The sequence below is a fragment of the Acinonyx jubatus genome, chromosome B4 (assembly GCF_027475565.1).
Source record: "Acinonyx jubatus isolate Ajub_Pintada_27869175 chromosome B4, VMU_Ajub_asm_v1.0, whole genome shotgun sequence".
NCBI classification, from domain to species: Eukaryota; Metazoa; Chordata; class Mammalia; order Carnivora; family Felidae; genus Acinonyx; species Acinonyx jubatus.
Window position 1 is genome coordinate 134,160,717 of NC_069387.1, and position 17,192 is coordinate 134,177,908.

General features: G+C 58.0%; 1 protein-coding gene across 2 annotated transcripts; it reads right to left on the minus strand.

Moving 5' to 3' along the window:
* Nucleotides 1-2,395: 2,395 nt before the first annotated feature.
* On the minus strand, nt 2,396-15,241 carry PNPLA5 (patatin like phospholipase domain containing 5). Of its 2 annotated transcripts, XM_027070516.2 has the most exons (9): nt 14,937-15,240; nt 14,320-14,552; nt 11,984-12,049; nt 11,467-11,676; nt 9,954-10,014; nt 8,457-8,642; nt 6,282-6,414; nt 3,827-3,943; nt 3,011-3,236 (listed from the first exon to the last, which is right to left on the minus strand). In XM_027070516.2, exons 1-9 carry the CDS (start codon nt 15,127-15,129, stop codon nt 3,152-3,154), a joined length of 1,284 nt encoding a protein of 427 aa, XP_026926317.1. In that variant the 5' UTR covers nt 15,130-15,240; the 3' UTR covers nt 3,011-3,151. The 2 variants fall into 2 exon arrangements, with proteins under 2 accessions (XP_053082882.1, XP_026926317.1); XM_053226907.1 differs by lacking the exons at nt 6,282-6,414; nt 8,457-8,642 and having other exon boundaries at nt 2,396-3,236; nt 14,937-15,241.
* Between the last annotated feature and the right edge of the window lie 1,951 nt (nt 15,242-17,192).

The following is a 17,192-nucleotide window of genomic DNA, read 5'->3' on the forward strand; positions in this document are numbered from 1 at the left end:
CGCGCAGTTGCAAATGCGGAGTTGAGAGATGGGACTCAAACCCAAGTCGACCTCAGTTCAGAACCCCAGATCCCACCTCTGCTCTGTAACACCTCAAGGCTCTGTGCCAGGAGGCTTTCTAGGTAACAAGCCAGGGAACTCTGACCTGGATCAGCTCCTGGGCTGTCTGCTTTATCAGCCGAGCCACCTCCAGGTTCAAGGAGGAACACGAGACTGCTGATGGATGGCGGCTCAGTAAAGTCCACAGGAGTTGCCTGGGCTCAGCTCATTCATTCTGAGGCTACATCAATAGAGGCAGCGACCAGGAGGTGGGAAGGGAAAGGCAACTTAGGTCCAGTAGTGGTCATACCATATCAGAGGCAGCACTGGACCCCATACTCCTAGAGGGATTTGAACAAACTAGGGATAAGTGGTTGTAGTTTGCTGAGCAGCAAGTCTGGGTTAGGGATGTTCCTGAGGAGGGGTTGTAAGGCACAGGCTGTTCATCGTGGAGAAGAGCAGCCTCGGAGGGACCAGATCCCCACCTTTCTATCCCTGCCAGGCTGTCTTCAGGCAGAGGGAGCAGGCAGGGTCCGTGGGCCCAGAGTGCAGAGCTGGGACCAAAGGAGAAAGCCACAAACAGATTTTCAAGCTGCATGAGAAAATGTCTAAGAGTTCAGGAGGAGAGAAATCAGGGAACACTGACAAACTGTAAAGCACTGTGAGCGATACTCGTGAACAATCTCTGCAGCCACAGTTGCGCAGAGGTGACGTGAGCCACAAATACTAGAGACCAAAAAGAAGTTTTCGGAGCAGAGCATTATCAGCAATTGCGATATTCAACCATGTAAGCTACAAACACCTAGCAACATGCTGCTCAGAAGGATGATGGAGAGGAAGGTGGGAGCAGCCAAGGACCTTTCTCCATCTAAGACACAAAACAAAGCTATGGGAGCAGAGATGGCCGTGGGGCAAGCCCCAAAGCACCTATGAGAGAGGGGGTGATAAAGGGAGGTGTGTTTGTCCTCCTGGATGGAGGACAGAGAACAGGGGGGCAGGAATATTCTCAGAGGCCTCCTGAGCCTCTAGATTCTCAACCTGGAGACCCAGGGGGCCAGTCGTCCCCTCTCCAGAAATCCCAAGCCCCGCACCTGGGAGTGGACACAAGGCATCCCAGCTCTGTGCAGAGAGAATCCCTGGAGCTTAAAGATCACTTGACTCGAGGTAGGACAGGCCCCTTCTTGCTGCAGGGGACAATATCTGTGCCTGTCCCCACCCAAGTGACAGCAAGAGGGGACAGAAGCCCACCCAGCCTCAGTGGATCCTGGGGATGAGTGGGGAGGTGGGTCCTCCTACATATCCTAACTCTCTGGGCCTCTTCTCTCCCTTTCAACCCCCACCCCCACTCCAGGCCCTCCAATGCTCCACTCACCCCCTCTACCCTCACCTATCTGCTTCCCTGCTCCCAACCTTCCAGGGACTGCCCAAATCCAAAGTCCTGATCACACGGACAGTGCCCTCTGTGACCCAGCCTCTGCCTACCCTCCACCTGCGCACCCCGTCACTCACGCAGCTCCAGGGACACTGGCTGCTTTCTGTGGCTGAAACACACTGACCTCATTTCAACCTCAGGGCCTTTGTACTTGCCGTTCCCTCCGCTGGCAAAGCTCTTCCCTCCCGCTCTTTGCCGCAGGTCTGAGGCCTCACCCCCGACACCATCTTCTCGGAGACGTCTTCCTGGACCACTGATGCGATGTCACTCCCACCCCAACCTGCCATCATTTCCATCCCGTCTTGCCCCTCTCTTCACAGCACTGCCGCTCCTCAGATGATCTTATTTGCACATTCTTCTGTTGGCTGTTTAGCAGGTGCTCCTGCACCCACACCAGAATGCAAGTTGCGTTTGCGGCTGTGACCCCAGAGCCTACAACCCATTAAGTATAAGTCAAATGAGTGAACGAACGGATGCATGAATGGTTCGTGATCTCTTTTCTTCAGATTTATTCCTTTGCTTCCTTTTCCTCTAGCTCATGCCTCCATTTCTCCACTCTCTACTCTCTGCCCGAGAGAGAAAGGGGCCCGGGAGTGGGGTGTGTGGAGGCACAGCTCTGCCATGAGACTTCTCAAGCAACAAGGGGATAGTGCCACAGTGCTGGCAGCCAGGGGCCCTCGGGCACCCCAACAGGGCACACAGAGGTGGGATTCTCAACGTTTATTTATTTTTGGGACAGAGAGAGACAGAGCATGAATGGGGGAGGGGCAGAGAGAGAGGGAGACACAGAATCGGAAACAGGCTCCAGGCTCTGAGCCATCAGCCCAGAGCCTGACGCGGGGCTCGAACTCACGGACCGCGAGATCGTGACCTGGCTGAAGTCGGACGCTTAACCGACTGCGCCACCCAGGCGCCCCTAGAGGTGGGATTCTAAGAAGACTGTAACCCCTCTCTCTCCTCGCACCTTCCTATCTCCTGGTTGTGGGGGCTCCCGCTGTATGGACCCAGTAGGAAATCATCAGAGATCAAGGTTCCTGGAATGAGGCAGGCCATGGGGGTTACCCTGGGGCTAGTGCAGGACAAAGGAGGTCAGAGAAAGGATCCCATCATTTCCATTTGCCTTCCAATCTCCGGTATGAGCATATGGCATTTTCTCCATTTCCTGTAAGGTGCCCTTCAAACAGCTCAGCAACACCCCGAATCCTGCTTCCCAGCCCATGCTGCCCCCAAGCCCCTTGACACGGAAATTCTGGAACCAAGATGGGTGTCTCAGCTCCTGCCTTCCTTTTTCCCTCTGATGAGACAGGGGCAGGGTGACCTGGATACAGTGACCCAGGGACATACCAACGGGCTGGGCCTCTCCCAAAAAAGGAGTCTTTGGGCCCCAGGGAGCTGGCTCCAAGGAGCAGGGGCTCCAGAGGGGCTGGTGGGACTTCCTCTGGTTCCTGGGGGTCACCCCACCCACCCAGTCAGGGACCAGAGTCTGAGAGGAAAGGGAGGCTGTCCCCTCCATCGTCCACTTGGCAGACAATTCCAGTGCTGGCCCTGGGCCGAGGGTTGGGCTCTAAGCTCTGGGAGACGAGCCAGGACTCAAGGACTGGAGGCAGATGTGGGCACAGGATCAGGGCCAGGGCAAGGGCCAGGGGAGGCCAGTCACTGGTCTGGCTCTCTTTGTGCCCCTCAGGCCTGATGGGGAGGTCTGGGCTCCTTGGCCGGGTCCACAGGAGGAGGTGCCCCGGGCTGGAGGGGGCTGGTGACCGGCAGGCTGCGGAGGAAGCAGAAGGCGGTGAATGCAAGCTTTCAGAGCCTGGGGCTGGACGAAGGGCAGGGGGCAGCCCTCGCATCCAGTGAAGTCCCTCTGCCCCCAGATCCTGCCATGAGGAAGGCCCCGAGCCCCTCATTCCGGCCACACTGGGGTTCCCGGCATGGCCCAACAAGTGTCTGTCGGGTGGGGTGGGAGGACATCAGGGTCTCCAGCCAGTAGGGAGGCAGGCTGAGAGACAGCAGCCCCAACCCAGACCCCGCACAGGACCTGGAGGGACATCTGGAAGGCTGTCGGAAGGGCTGGCTGGGATCTGGCAGAGCAGGGGAAGCCACTCGGCCCGTGAGCCTGGACCCTGCCTCTGTGAGCAGGTCCAGCAGGCTGACCGGTGTGGCCGGTCAGCTCCTCCATCCAGGCCCAGCACAGGTCTGACCCACGGCGGTGACCGAACACAGGCGCCAGGGACCGCGCGGGAGCACGGGGAGAAGGACGCGGAAGGTGTGCCGCCCTGCGTGTCCAGGATCCAGACAAACAGCCTTTCTCTGCCAGGGACCCAGCTCCCCCTCCGCCCCAGGCCCGTCCGCCAACCTCACCTGAACAGCCTGCGGAGCTGGTCCTTCGACCTGGAGCAGATCCGGAGGCCCAAGCTCTGCAGCTCACCCTGTATCCACCCCAAGTCGGCCGGCACATCCGGAAGCCATGCCACCAGCCTGGAGGAAAGGGCAGCAAACAGCTGAGCCTGAGCGTGCGGCCCAGCAGAGCCCCCCCTCCCCGCGGGCCCAGGGCACAGCCGGGTGCCTCCCTGTACCCGAGGCCCCAGGCCCAAAGGAAGTGAAATAGGGGGTGAGAAGCCCCCGCGGTATCGGCCCCGCCACGGAGCCGGGTAGCGACTCCACGGGAAGCCCAAATGGGAAAGGGCGGGGCTCTGGGGTCAGGCCACCTCGGGGTTGTGGCCCGGCCCCCCTGCTCATCAGCTGTGTGCCCTGGGCAGGTCAGGGAACCTCTCCGGGCCTCAGTTTCCTCACCCGCCTAAAGAGGACCGTCACCTGGCCTAGAGTCCCTAACCTCCTTCCTATCTCTGCCCCACCCTCTCCTCCCCAGACCTGCCCTCCTTCCTCCACAGCCCTCCATCCACTCTCCTCTTAGCACCAGTGACTTTCCTGAAACATACATCTGACCATAGCCCAAACCCTCCCGTGGCTCCCCATGTGCCGGGTCAGCAGAGGGCCAGCTCATCCAATTATGGCTGAGAGCGTGCCTGGCTGGGCACCTTCCCAGACTCACGGGACACTGCAGGGCCTCACTCCCAACGTGTCGCCTTTAGCAGAGCTTCTAAACCAGGGCCTTGAACTGGCGCTCCACAGGGTGTAGTATGAGAAGCAAAACATAAGTGGACCATCACCTCCCTTGTTCTGGACCTTCTATCTCTATTATTGTAACCTGCATGTGCATGTAGGTTACAGAGAATGCTAAGGAAGAACTTCCCTGTGGTCTGAACAAGTTTTCCCATCAGTGCTCGTATCTGGACTTTTGTTTTTTGGTTTTGGCTGAAAAGGTTAGACTTTGCTTTTATCCTTTTTGACTTCAGCCTGTGGTTTCAACCTAACAGCTCAGCACGAGGAGAATCTGAGTCAGCAGAAAGCTCTCTCCTGGCCTTGGGCCACTGGCAATTTCAGCATCAGGGCTGATCCAGTGGCCACTGTCATAGACCTCTTAGCGAATAAAGAATTTTTTTTAAAATGCAATTCTCCCCATGACCCTTCCCTACTGAAACCCTGCACTGTGTTCCCACCACTGTTAGGACGAAAACCACAGTCCTCACTTGGCTATAGAGCCCCGCATGTCTGGCCCCTGCCAGCCACCGCCACACCACCTCACCACCATCCCCATCTTGTACAGCACCCCACCTTTTGGTTCCAGCCACACTGGCCTCCAAAGAGCCTTACTTCCTCTGCCTTCTGCCCCAGGACCTTTGCATATGTTGTTCCGTCCGTCTGAATGCTTTGCCCTTCCCTCTTTGCCTGGTGGACCCATCCTTCAGATTAGGACTCAGAAGTTACTTCCCTTAGGCAGCCTTCCCTGACCCGATTGCCCCTAGTGTGAGCTGTCTCAGTTCACAGGCAGTGTAGACCTCTTTTAGGAAACACAGCCAGTATAGACCTCTCTAGGTATCTCTGGACAGAGGTGTGATTGCACAGAGGTGTGATGGTTCATGGGCTGCGAGCTCCACAGGGTGAGGGGCTAGATCTGAGTCAGGGCTGCCTCCCTATCCCCAGCCAAGCCCTGGCCAGGCCCTCAATAACTACTGGTGGAATGAATAAACCAAAAATGCAGAGTGATTCATTAGTCAGCAAAGTTAAAATGGTTAGTGAGGGCTTAACCACAACCAGTCTGTCCTGGAAGGGCCTTGTTTGTTTTTTTTTGTTTTTTATGTTTATTTTTGAGAGAGAGAGACAGAGACAGAGCATGAACAGAAAGGGGCAGAGAGAGAGGGAGACACAGAATCCGAAGCAGGCTCCAGGCTCCGAGCTGTCGGCACAGAACCCGACGCGGGGCTCGAACCCACGAACCGTGAGATCATGACCTGAGCCGAAGCTGGATGCCACCCAGGCACTCCATGGGCTTTGTTTTACAGAAAAGGAACTGAGGCCCAGAGAGGTCAAGAGACCTGTCCCAGGCCACACAGCTAATCGGAGCCAGAACCCCCTGGAGTTATTTCCCCAGACATAGCGCATTTTCTCTGAGGCTCTAACGGGTAGAGCAAAGGGCCAAAGGGCCTAGAGACAGGCGAGCGGCCAAGGTGCTGACCCGGGGGTCCCATTTCTGATCAGTCGGTCACAGCTGCTACACCATCTCCCCAGTGGTCCCGTCTCGCAGGGGGAGACCACCGAGACTCCTCTGGGCTGTGTGACCAAGACTGAGCAGCAGGGGAGGCCAGCCAGGCCCCACCCACCCGGCGCACCGGCTGCCCCTCCCGCCATGGGCACTGGTCTCCGCCACAATCCGGGACAAGCCAGGCCCCTCCCAGGAGCCCTGGCTGGGCCTCACCTTCTGCTCCGGAAGTAAACATACTCGAAGGGTAGCGTCCAGGGCAGTAGGAAGTAGGTCAGGGCCCGCCCGGGCCCTGACCGACAGAATTGGGCCCAGGGGCTGGTGTCCCTCATACATGCTTTCTTCAGTGCTACGAGAGAAGCCGTGGCGTGACCAGCCAGCCCTCCAGACAGCACCCCCTCCACCATCACCCTTAGGGAAGGTGGCCTGAACCCCTGTCCACCTCACACAGTCTGCAAACTGCGCCTGCCCCCCCGCCCCCCATCTGCAGAGGGAAAAAAAAAAAAACAAAAAAAACGGCACGCCTGATCAAGCCCCTCGCAGGAGCCGGCAGGGGGCGAGGCACTCAGGTCGTGCTCTCGCATCAGTGTCCCTGATGTTGGCAGGGCGTGCCCCTGTCCCAGATGAGGAGACTGAGGTTCAGAGTGGAGCAGTGACTTGCCCAAAGACCATCCCAGGAAGAGGCAGGGCCAGGGTGGACCCCAGGCCTGCCAGGCTCCCCGAGCTCTTTCCATCTCTAGATGGCCGTCTAGAGACGGCCACTTGAAGGGGTCACAGACAGCACGGCACCAAGACCCAGCTGCTCGTTTACCTGCCGCGTGTCCCAGGACGGGTCCCTTCCCTTCCCTGAGCCGAGGCTACCTCCTCTGAAAAGGATCTCCCTCCCAGGCAGGCAGGAGAGGATTAGGGAATGTCCGTCAAGGCTTGGCCAGCTCAGTCCCAGGGGCGTGCTGGCTGTGACGCCCCATCCCGGAGGCGGCTCTCTGGTGCCCCCACGTGGCGGCAGGGATGCTGCCTTGGTTCCAGAGCTCCAAGCTTGGACCTCAGGGGCTCAGCACAGATCCAGACCCATTTCCGCACGCCTGTCTGGTCTCCGGCGCAGGAGGAGGCTGCGTCCCCTCGCCCACCCGCATTGTCCTTGCTCTGACCTCAACCACCATCGTCTCTGCTTCCAGCCTCCCCACCCCCACCCGTAGCCTGTCCCACCCCAGCTAGGTGCAGTGAACACAGGATCTAGAGTTCAGAGAAGTACTCAACTCTGAAAAGGAGGGGGTGCCCTCTGTAAGCACCCCCCACCCCTGCAGTGGCTCCCCATCTCTCTCCTCCTGCAGTTTCAAAGCCACCTGCCTGACCCTCCCAGCCTCTGCTCCCCTGCCCCTCAACCACAATGCTGTGGCCACAGGGGCCTCCAGCTGCCCCCACCAAACCCAGGACATTTGCACATGCTGTACCTTCTGCCTGGCCACTCGTCTGCCCCCTTTTGCCTGGCCACCACGCCTCCTTCCTAGTCTCACTTAGATGCTGTTCAAACCCACGTCCCCGCCACCATTACACATGCCTGGACTTTGCTGTTGTGGTAGTTGTGACTCTGGGGTCACTAAGCAGGAGAGCAGACTAAATGGTTCACAGCAGAATGGTTCGCTGCTGTGGCAGTTTGTTAGCTGTATGACTTTGGACTAGTCACTTAACCTCTCTGTGCAACAGTTTCCGTACGATGGGGACAATTCAGTGCCATCCTCGTGGCATTGTTGGGTGAGATGAGCCCATCATCATGTGTGGAGAGTCCAGAACCCTCTGTGTGTGACTCTCTTAGGTCCCTCAGGACTTCCTGCGCTTCCCCTGGGCAGTGGGCAAAGACCTGGCTTTCTGAGGCACGGATTTGGGTGTGAATCTCCCAACCGCCTCTCTGAGCTTCAGTTTCCTCATCAGTGGAATGGGGCAAGAAAAACACCAGGGTTGGGGCGCCTGGGTGGCTTGGTTGGTTAAGCGTCCGACTTCGGCTCAGGTCACGATCTCATGGTCCGTGAGTTCAAGCCCCGCGTCGGGCTCTGTGCCGACAGCTCAGAGCCTGGAGCCCGTTTCAGATTCTGTGTCTCCCTCTCTCTCTGCCCCTCCCCTGTTCGTGCTCTGTCTCTCTCTGTCTCAAAAATAAATAAACGTTAAAAAAAAAATTAAAAAAAAAAAGAAAAACACCAGGGCGCACGGTTGTGGAGTGGAGTGACACAATAGGTAAAAAGGCCTTCGCATCACACTTGGCACTCGGGAGACGCTCAGTAAATGAGTCCTGTCCTCTTCCAGGCCGCGAGGCCCTTCAGGGTGGGGTCCCTGCCCCCAGGCCCCTGTGCGCAGGGCACGTGGTAGGTGAGCAAGGGCATGAAGGAAGGGCAGTACCAGCCTCCAGCTCTGGTGAGAGCCGCTCGAAGTCGGGCACGTCCTTGACCAGCACGTTGGGCACTGACCAGTTGACAGACAGGCCCCCCTTCTGGCCACCGTCATGGTCGGTGTCCTGGGTCCCATTCGCGGGGGCTGGGGGCTCCTTAGACACCAGCATGCAAAGCACTGGTTCCTTGGTAAGTCCTGGGTCAGCAGAGAAGAGGGACACGACAGGTCAGCACACCTGGAGCTCCCTGGCGACAGTGACTCCCCTGGCCCTCCACGCCACCTGCACCTCTCAATCCCCAAACCCAGCTCTGGGGACCTGCTCGCTGCCGAACGGACCCGCGGCTCATCCTGAACGACCTCTTCCTGCTCTCCCCTGGCCCTTCTCTGCTCCCTGTTTCCCGTGCACTTTCTAGTGGTTAATCAGATCCCAGACCATGACGAACCGGTCCAAGGTTCAAATCCTAATGCCAACACCTGCTAGCTATGTGGTCTAGGTGCTCAACGCTTCAGTTTCCCTCTTTGACAAAGGAGAAAATTCCAGTCTGCTTTATGGGGTTGTTCTGAGAATTGAACGAGACAAATACCTAAAGCTCAAGCCCAGATCTGGGCACATTTTAAGCGCTCAGCAGATTCTTCCCGCTGCTGTGTGTTTGGGGCTGTAGTGTGGAGGGTAAAGGACTTGGGTTCTGGAGCGGCCAGCCTGGGCTCAAATCTCAGAACTACCCCTTTGAAGAGCAGTGCTCTTGGGGCGCCTGGGTGGCTCAGTCGGTGAAGCGTCCGACTTCGGCTCAGGTCATGATCTCACACTCCGTGAGTTCGAGCCCCGCGTCGGGCTCTGTGCTGACCGCTCAGAGCCTGGAGCCTGTTTCAGATTCTGTGTCTCCCTCTCTCTCTGCCCCTCCCCCGTTCATGGTCTGTCTCTGTCTCAAAAATAAAATAAACATTAAAAAAAAAAAAAGCAGTGTCCTGTGGGAGGACAATCGAGCTCTCCAACTGGGAAGACCTCTCTGGCCCACCCCTCCCGCATGAACACACACACACACACACACACACACACACACACACACACACTCCTGCAGCCAAACTGAGCTGTGTTCACTGAAGGTGCTGTGTCCTGTCCCTTTGCTCATCCGCCCTCTTCCTTTCTGTCTCCAACCTTTCCGTATTTTTCATAACTAGTCAAAACCCAGCTTATCTGTTGCCGCCGCCTCCAGGAAGCCCTCCTTGCCCACCCCCCAGGCTGGGTCAGTGTCCCCTCTGACACCGTAGGCGTGAGCATCCCTCCATCTCCGTGGGGAGATGGTCTGTTCCCTCGCCCCGGACTAAGAACAGTTCAAGAGCAGGGCACATGTGTGATCCTCTCTGGGTCCCCAGCATCCAGCTCAGGCCAGGCACAGAGTAGATGCTGAGGAAGAGAATAAGTGAGCTGAGGTCCCGAAAAACTCAAACACCTGCAAAGCAAGATCCACTTGGGACCCCGGGGAAGCAGGATGCCCAGCCACCTACCGCGTCTCTCCAGGAACCTGAGGGCGTCCAGGTAGCCTTGTCTGCAATTGTCAGCTACCATCTGCCAACACACAGGTCAGGGTGGGATGAGGAAGGCCCGGACCCGCCCCTCGAGCTGGCAGTTCGTAGGCCAGAGACCCGTCTTCAACCGGAAGCAATCCTTGCCCAGCCCACGCTCCCAAGAGGCCCCTCAGCAGGGTTCAAGGCCCCCACTGCTGGGCGGGGACTGCTTTCAGTTGAAGATCTGCGATCTGTTCAAGCTGCTTCCCTCCCCATGACCCCGTGTCACCTCCCTCCTCTAAGACTCCTCGGCGGGAAGGGGGGCTCCTGCTCCAGACTCTCCTCTCTCTGGTCTCAGTTCCCTCCTCTGGAAAATGAGATAACTCAGCCCAGGTCAGGATGCCTGGGACATCGTCTGGTTCCCTGTTGGTCAATGCATGGTCCTTTGGTGTTTATTTCCAGAACCAGCCTGAGACGGCAGAGGAAACTGGGGGCCCACACCTGCCTGTCTCAATCAGAGCTCCCCTAGTGGGGAAAAGGCACCTATCGGGCCCGAAGGGAGCTCCACCTTCCCACGCTATGGGGCCTTGGAAAGGCCACGCCACCTTTCTGAGAGCCTCAGCTTTTCCTTGACTGTAAGATGGGGCTGAGATTTTTTGCCCACCCCACAGGTATAGGGGAGATGACAGGACGGGAACATGAACTTGTGTCATAGATTATAAAACACGACAGGACCGAGGTGCCTGGCTGGCTCAGTCAGTAGAGCACGTGGCTCTTGATCTCGGGGCTGAGTTCGAGCTCCTGGTGTGGCACGGAGTTTACTTAAAGTAAAAAACCAAACAAAATAAAACACGACAGAACCAAAACACGTCTGAAGGTACAGGGGAGGCCAAGGCACGGTTGGGTGTGTTATGGGGATAAACCATTTGCTGTCAAATTCCCCATTTCCCCAAAATACCAGGGGAAAAAAAGCAGGAAATGTAAGTCTATTGTCCACCTTTGTCTGTGTTTCTGCCTCGCCTCCACGGGGATGGTCAATCTGGCCACAGTCTAGGGTGGTGGCGGTTCAGAGCACGGGTCTGGGCTAGCTGAGGATTTGGAACCTGGCTTTGCTGCTTCTGGGCTGTGTGACTCTGAACAGGTGGCTTAACCTCTCTGAGCCTTGGTGTCCTCCCCTGAGAAAGGAGATGATAACAGTACCTTCTCACAGAGCCTGACCCAGGGAAGTATCCGCAGAGGCCTGGCTCAACCCCAAGCTCGGGAGAGTTGGCCTTAGCATGCCTTGATATGGGCCCAGTCCCAACTCAAGACTTGCTCGGGCAGGGGAAGGAGAGGATGGGCACCACCTGAGCCCCGAGTTGTGGGTTCAAGGGCTCGGACGTAAGACTCGGGACGTGTATCCTAACTTCCCTGAGGTGGCGGGGAGGGTGTGGGGACACAGTCTGACTCAGAGGACCCTTGATCATGGCCAAGCCTCTTATACCTTCCAGGCGGGTGCCGGGGCCAGACCTACCTCAGGGCTGGGGGATATGAGGGAGGCAAACCCCAGGAAGAAGTTCTTGGTGGATATCTGGAAACTCGCATTGAAGGTGTTCAGCTCGTGAATGCTGGCCGAGGTGCTCTGGGGGCAGATGTCCACTGTCCCGTGGAAAGGGGACACGGTGATGGTGGAGGGAGAGTCCGCGAAGGGCAGGTTGTTGCTCAGGCCCCCATCAAAGTAGCGCTGCAATTCGGGTGGGCTGTCTGCTCAGGATGCCTGCCCTCTCCCCATACCGCCATGGAGCCACCGGCCAGAAATGGGCTGCGGCCGGTGACCTCCAGCTGCCCCGGAGCCACTGGGTCCACCGGAGCCCAGGATGTTCTGAGCACCGCCCCCCAGGAGCAGGGAATCTGGGGTGGAGGGCTAGCACGCAGCAGGTGCTCAAGAGGCACGGGTTCCCTCCCCCCACACGGCTGTCAGCGCTAGGAACACTGGGCCACCCAGAGCACGGGACGGGGACTCAGTCATTAAGCCCCCCAAGTGCACTTACCTCCCCTCTGAATTCGGGGGGGATCGTCCCACAGTAGAAAGGAATGTATAAGGTACAGACCAGAGCCTGGGAAAACGAGTAAGTGGAAACACAATTGTTCACACTCCTGCTGTTCGGAACCTGCTCGGGGCAGAGCAGCCTGCGAAGTACGCGGCATGAGTTTTGTGCTCAGGGAAGGGAAATGAGGCCCAGAGAGGTGTCACGTCCCAGCTGGGTTCTCTAGGTCGAGAAGGTACTTGAAGGCAAGCCTGTCATGACACCCACCCTTGTCTTCTTGCCGATGGGTCCTTGCTCACTCGAAACTGCTGCTGGGACTTCCCTTTCCCCCAAGGACAAACAGAGGCACCAAGTACCCATTTCCCCTTCACCCAGCGGGCAGGAACTCTCCACCAACAATCTAGATATGCCTCCCACGGTGTGCTCCCTGAACACCGATTCAGCCAGAGGCATCTCAAATAAGAAACCCTGACTTCCGGTTAAGCGTAAGACTCTTGGTTTCAGCTCAGGTCGTGATCTCATGGCGGTTCGTGAGTTTGAGCCCCGCATCGGACTCCACAATGACAGTGCCAAGCCTGCTCGGGATTCTTTCTCTGTCTCTGCCCCTCCCCCACTCATGTTCTTTGTCTCTCTCTCTCTCTCTCTCTCTCTCTCTCTCTCTCTCACTTCTCTCTCAATAAATAAATAACCTTAAAAGGGGCGCCTGGGTGGCTCAGTCAGTTAAGCATCCGACTCTTGATTTTGGCTCAGGTCATGATCTCACGGTTCAGGAGTTGGAGCCCCAAGTCAGTCCCTGAGCTGATGGCATAGAGTCTGCTTGGAATTTTCTCCCTCTCTCTTAAAATAAATAAATAAACATTTAAAAAAGAAGAAGAAGAAACCCTGACTTATTTACCCACTTGGGAAACACTGTGTCCACTCTTCCCATGCCCAGGACCATGCCCAGGAAATGGGAGCAGCAGAAATCTGTGGGTGTGGGGGACAGGAGGAGAGGGTCCTCAGCCACCCAGAGGGTCTGCCCACGTCCGTCCCAAAGACTTGACCTCCTTCCGGGTACCTCCCCTCTCCATCTCAGATTTTCTGTGCCCTTCCCAGCAGAGGCTCTGACAAATCCTGCAGTGAAAACGATGCTTAACATATTGACATTGGGGGCTTGAGAATTCTGCCTTGTGAGTGGGAGGTGGGGTGGGAGGGGGCTGTCCTGAACACCGTGGGATATTTAGCAGCATCCTCGGCCTCTACCCACGAAGTGTCAGTACTTTGTGCCCCCCACACAGAGCTGTGATAACCAAAAATGCCTCCAACGTTGCCAGATGTCACTGGGGGGTGGGATGGGGAGGCAAACGAATCACCCCTGGTTGAGAAACACTGATGTAGAGCTTACCAAACTCATCAAGCATGGAACCTTGTCTCGAGGTCTCCTTGGAAATATGCCTCCAACCCTCTCTGGGAAATGCAGAAGGCATCCTGTCCCTAACCAGTTGGAAATGCAAGTGGGAGCCTTGTTCTCACAGATAACAGTGACAGCAGCTAATGTTTACTGAGTACCTATTATGTGCCAGGTCCTGTGCTATGTGCCATACAGGCAAAGACATTGGGACACCCTTTAGGTGTCAGTGACATCAAGAGCCAGTGGACATCAAGACACAGCAAGGGACTGGCCCCTCTCTTGTACACATGACGAATTCCAATCAGCACAGAGGCACAGACTCAGAAACAGTCCCCATGCTGGGGGCTGGGGGCTGGGGTCAGCAAGGTGAAGCAGGTTCTGCATTAGGGCTCCCAGTCTGGGTGGAAGGCACAGACCCTAACAGGAAGGGAAGGCAGAGCTGCCATGGGGAAGCTGAGGCCCTCCAGGGTAGGGACCTGCCTCCCTACCTGCCTGAGCTCTCCTGGGGACCCAACCCCTACTGAGCCCGCCTGCACACCCCCACAGCCTGTCACCGGCCTCTCTCCCCGACCTGTGGCTCTCTGTCACAACCTCCTGTTTTATAACAATACTGGATTGTTTCCTCTTCCATCGTGGGCAGGCACGCCTCTGGAAAAGCAGCCCCTTCAGGGGCCCTGAGCACAGAAGCCTGACTTTGCCCCCTCCCCGGCCATACCCTTCTCTGTGTGCAGCCATGGGGCCTTCCCAAAGCAAGCCGGGAGTATGGACACTCCGCACTCACCCTGTGGCTCCTCTCTGCACCTCCACTGTCTTGTTTGTAAACAAACCCAAGGCTAAGGTCACCCCACCCCCAAGGAGTGTCTGCCCCTGGAAAGCACCTGAAAGTCCCTGGTAGGAGATGGGGCCCAGTCCCCTGTCTCCAGGGCCTGGGTCCCACCCCTGCTCTCACCTGGATGACTTCCCTGCGGGTCGCGAAGTCGGTGACTATGATGTTGTGGCCATCGGGCCAGCGGGTCAGCGAGATGCCCAGCCGCTGGGAGGCCAGGACATGAATGTCGGTGGGCAGTAAGTCCTGCAGCTGCTGTCTGATGTGCTCGATGGGCGCGAAGGCAGGGTGGAAGATACCCAGGCTGAGGCGCTCCACCTGCTTGACCATGCCCAGTACATGGGAGCAGCAGAAATCTGCGGGTGCGGGGGACAGGAGGAGAGGGTCCTCAGCCACCCAGGCGGTCTGCCCACGTCCGTCCCAAAGACTTGACCTCCTTCCCGGGTGTCTCCCCCTCTCCATCTCAGATTTTCTGTGCCCAGCCCTGCGTTCAAATGCTCCGTCCACCTTGTGATCTCGGGAGCAGGATCCCCAGCTCTGCTCGGTCCTCTGCGAAACAAGGGTAACCACAGCCCCGAGTCCTCAGGGTTCTCATAAGGCTTAGATGGGAGCATGCTGGATGCAAAGGGCGCAGGCCCCAGCGCCCGGCACGAGGCCCCGAAACGCCCCTCTCGGCGCCCTCCATCCCGCGTGGAGCCAGCGTCCCGCCGCGCTCCTCGCCCGCGCCGTCCCCCGCGCACCGACGGTCTTGCCGGAGACGATGCTGATGGCGTTGAGCGCCCCGGACGAGGAGCCGTAGAAGCGGCGGGCGCCCCGGAGGAGGTGCGGGGCGCGCTCCCTGAGGCAGCTGGTCACACCCACGTGGTAGAGCCCCAGGAAGCCGGCGCCCGCGAAGGACAGGCTCCAGCTGCCCTCCTCCTCGTAGCAGTGCATGGCGGTCGGGGCCGCCGGGCTGGGGTCGGGACGGAGACGGGCCGGGCCGCTGCACGGGGACAGTCAGCGCTGGAGAGGAGAGGTCGCTCGGAAGAAAAGCTCTGGCGGGAGCCGGGGCCCCGCCCCCGCCCTACGTGCACCTGCCCCGCCCCGTGCACCTGCCCCGCCCCGGGCTGGGTCGCCCGCCGCCCCAGCCAATGAGGTTCCAGGGCCGCGATGCCCCGCCCTCAGGGGTGTGGCAGGTTTGACCCCCGAAGTACCAGCTCGCTGGGCGGACTCCGGAGACGCCCCACACCGCTGCTGTACTGGGGTGGGTCACGGCCCCAGGTCGCGGGGTGACCGGCCCGGGGAGGGGGGCGGGGAATGGCACCAGCTTTTCGCCTGATCCCTGGAAGCATTGACAGAAGCATTTCTCCCGCCCCCATTTTACAGATGAGGGAACTGAGGGCGGGGAAGGCAAATAAGAACCGGGATGTGGCAGAGCTGGACCCACACTGGGTCTTGGGGGTCAAGCCAGACTTAACTCTGCAGCTGTGCTAGTTCAAGGCCCAGGCACAGGCAGAGCCAGCCCCCGCCAGCGGTGCGGCTTTGCCCAAACTACCCACTCTCTCTGGGCTACAGTTTTTCAGCGTGATAGGAGGGGTTTGGGCGCCAGCCTTCTCGGCTCTGATCGCTGCTCCTCTGGCCCAGACTCACCATCGACTGACCCAGCCCGGGGGTGGGGTGGCAACGGGGGCAGCAGACACAAGCACTGTGCCGAGCGTTCTTTGTAGTCACCCTCACAGAGTCGTGTGGGTCAGGATCACCGTGTCTACACCCATTTGTGGACCCTGAGCCCTGGAGAAGCTTGGGCACGGGTACGGCCACAAAGTGCTTCCAAGAAAACTTGCCCACAGCCTGTAAACGGGGCCAGTGAGTGGTTCTGTAAGTCAAGCAGGCAACGAGTGAAATTAAATACCCCCCGCAAATTACGTGATGTGTTCACCGGCGTGTGGCAGACACGGAGGTGGGCGGAAGCATTGCCTTGGCTGCAGGCGTAGGTGACTCTCCCTCCCTCCTGCCCCCTCCCGGTGGAATGGATGAGTAGCCACAACGGGACATTCGCGAAAGGTCGCAGAGCCTCAGAAGTGAGGAGCGAAAGAACAATGGGGTTTATTGACTGCCTGGCTTCATTTACGCAAACATTTAAAAACACTCCCAAAGCATTACCATGTCTTTTTAGAATGAAATTCTGACAGCCTGGGAGATGGCTCTATATATTAGAGGGTGTGCTAGCGGGAAGTGGAAGGCTAGGGAAACAGAGATCGGGGATGGACAATGGGTAAAATAGTACAGCAAACCCGATGGTGTGCACCCAAGTTGCTAAAAAGAAGCTGAGGGGACGCGGCCGGGAAACAGCAGCCAGACTTGCACCGAGGCTCAGGCCCGCCCTGCCCCACTCCCAGACCGAGCAGGGGGCAGACCAGTGGGCTAGACCTTCCTGGACTCACCTAACTCTGCGGGCCTCTCTCCTTGGAGGTGGGAGCTGGGAAGTCAGGAGAGGCTTCACGGGTGGGCAACATACCTCTGCAAGCGTCTCCCTCTTACCTGACCCTGGGCTGAGTGTTTTGCCTAGGCTGTCGCATTTTATCCTCGCCACAGCCCTTTGAGATGGAAAGTCCTGCCAACCCCATTTTGCCGATGAAGAAATGGAGACAGAAACCAGGAACCCAAGAGAGCCCAGCCAGTAAGGTTTGAGCTCCACTTGTGTCCCTGCTGCCTTAACAGGAGGGGAGCAGGAAGTAGAGGGGGGACCGCCTAAGTTTCAGGCCTCACGGGTCCCCAGGGACCAGGCTGGTGGGCATGAGGTTTCATGACTCAGGGAGTGTGCAGGTGTCTCTGCAGGCATCAGGGAAGAACCGTGCTTCTGGAAAAATCCCGGAAGGCTGAACCTGGAGCATCTTCTTAGGCCGAAAAGCAAGGAAGTATTCCAAAAATGATGAGGACTCGTCCAAAGGATACAGAAGCCAGCTTGGAGGGGGTTTCACTGGCTAAATCCAGCACGATTTGAACATCAAAACAAA

Bases quoted from the DNA above. Each gene is read 5' to 3' on its own strand.
- PNPLA5 (XM_027070516.2), bottom strand. From the start codon at position 15,129: ATGCACTGCTACGAGGAGGAGGGCAGCTGGAGCCTGTCCTTCGCGGGC. The intron at 12,050-14,319 runs GTGAGAGCAGGG...TCGTTTTCCCAG, and splicing joins CCCGCAGGGAAGTCATCCAG to GCTCTGGTCTGTACCTTATA. The intron at 8,643-9,953 runs GTAGGTGGCTGG...CTGCTGACCCAG, and splicing joins CAGGTTCCTGGAGAGACGCG to GACTTACCAAGGAACCAGTG.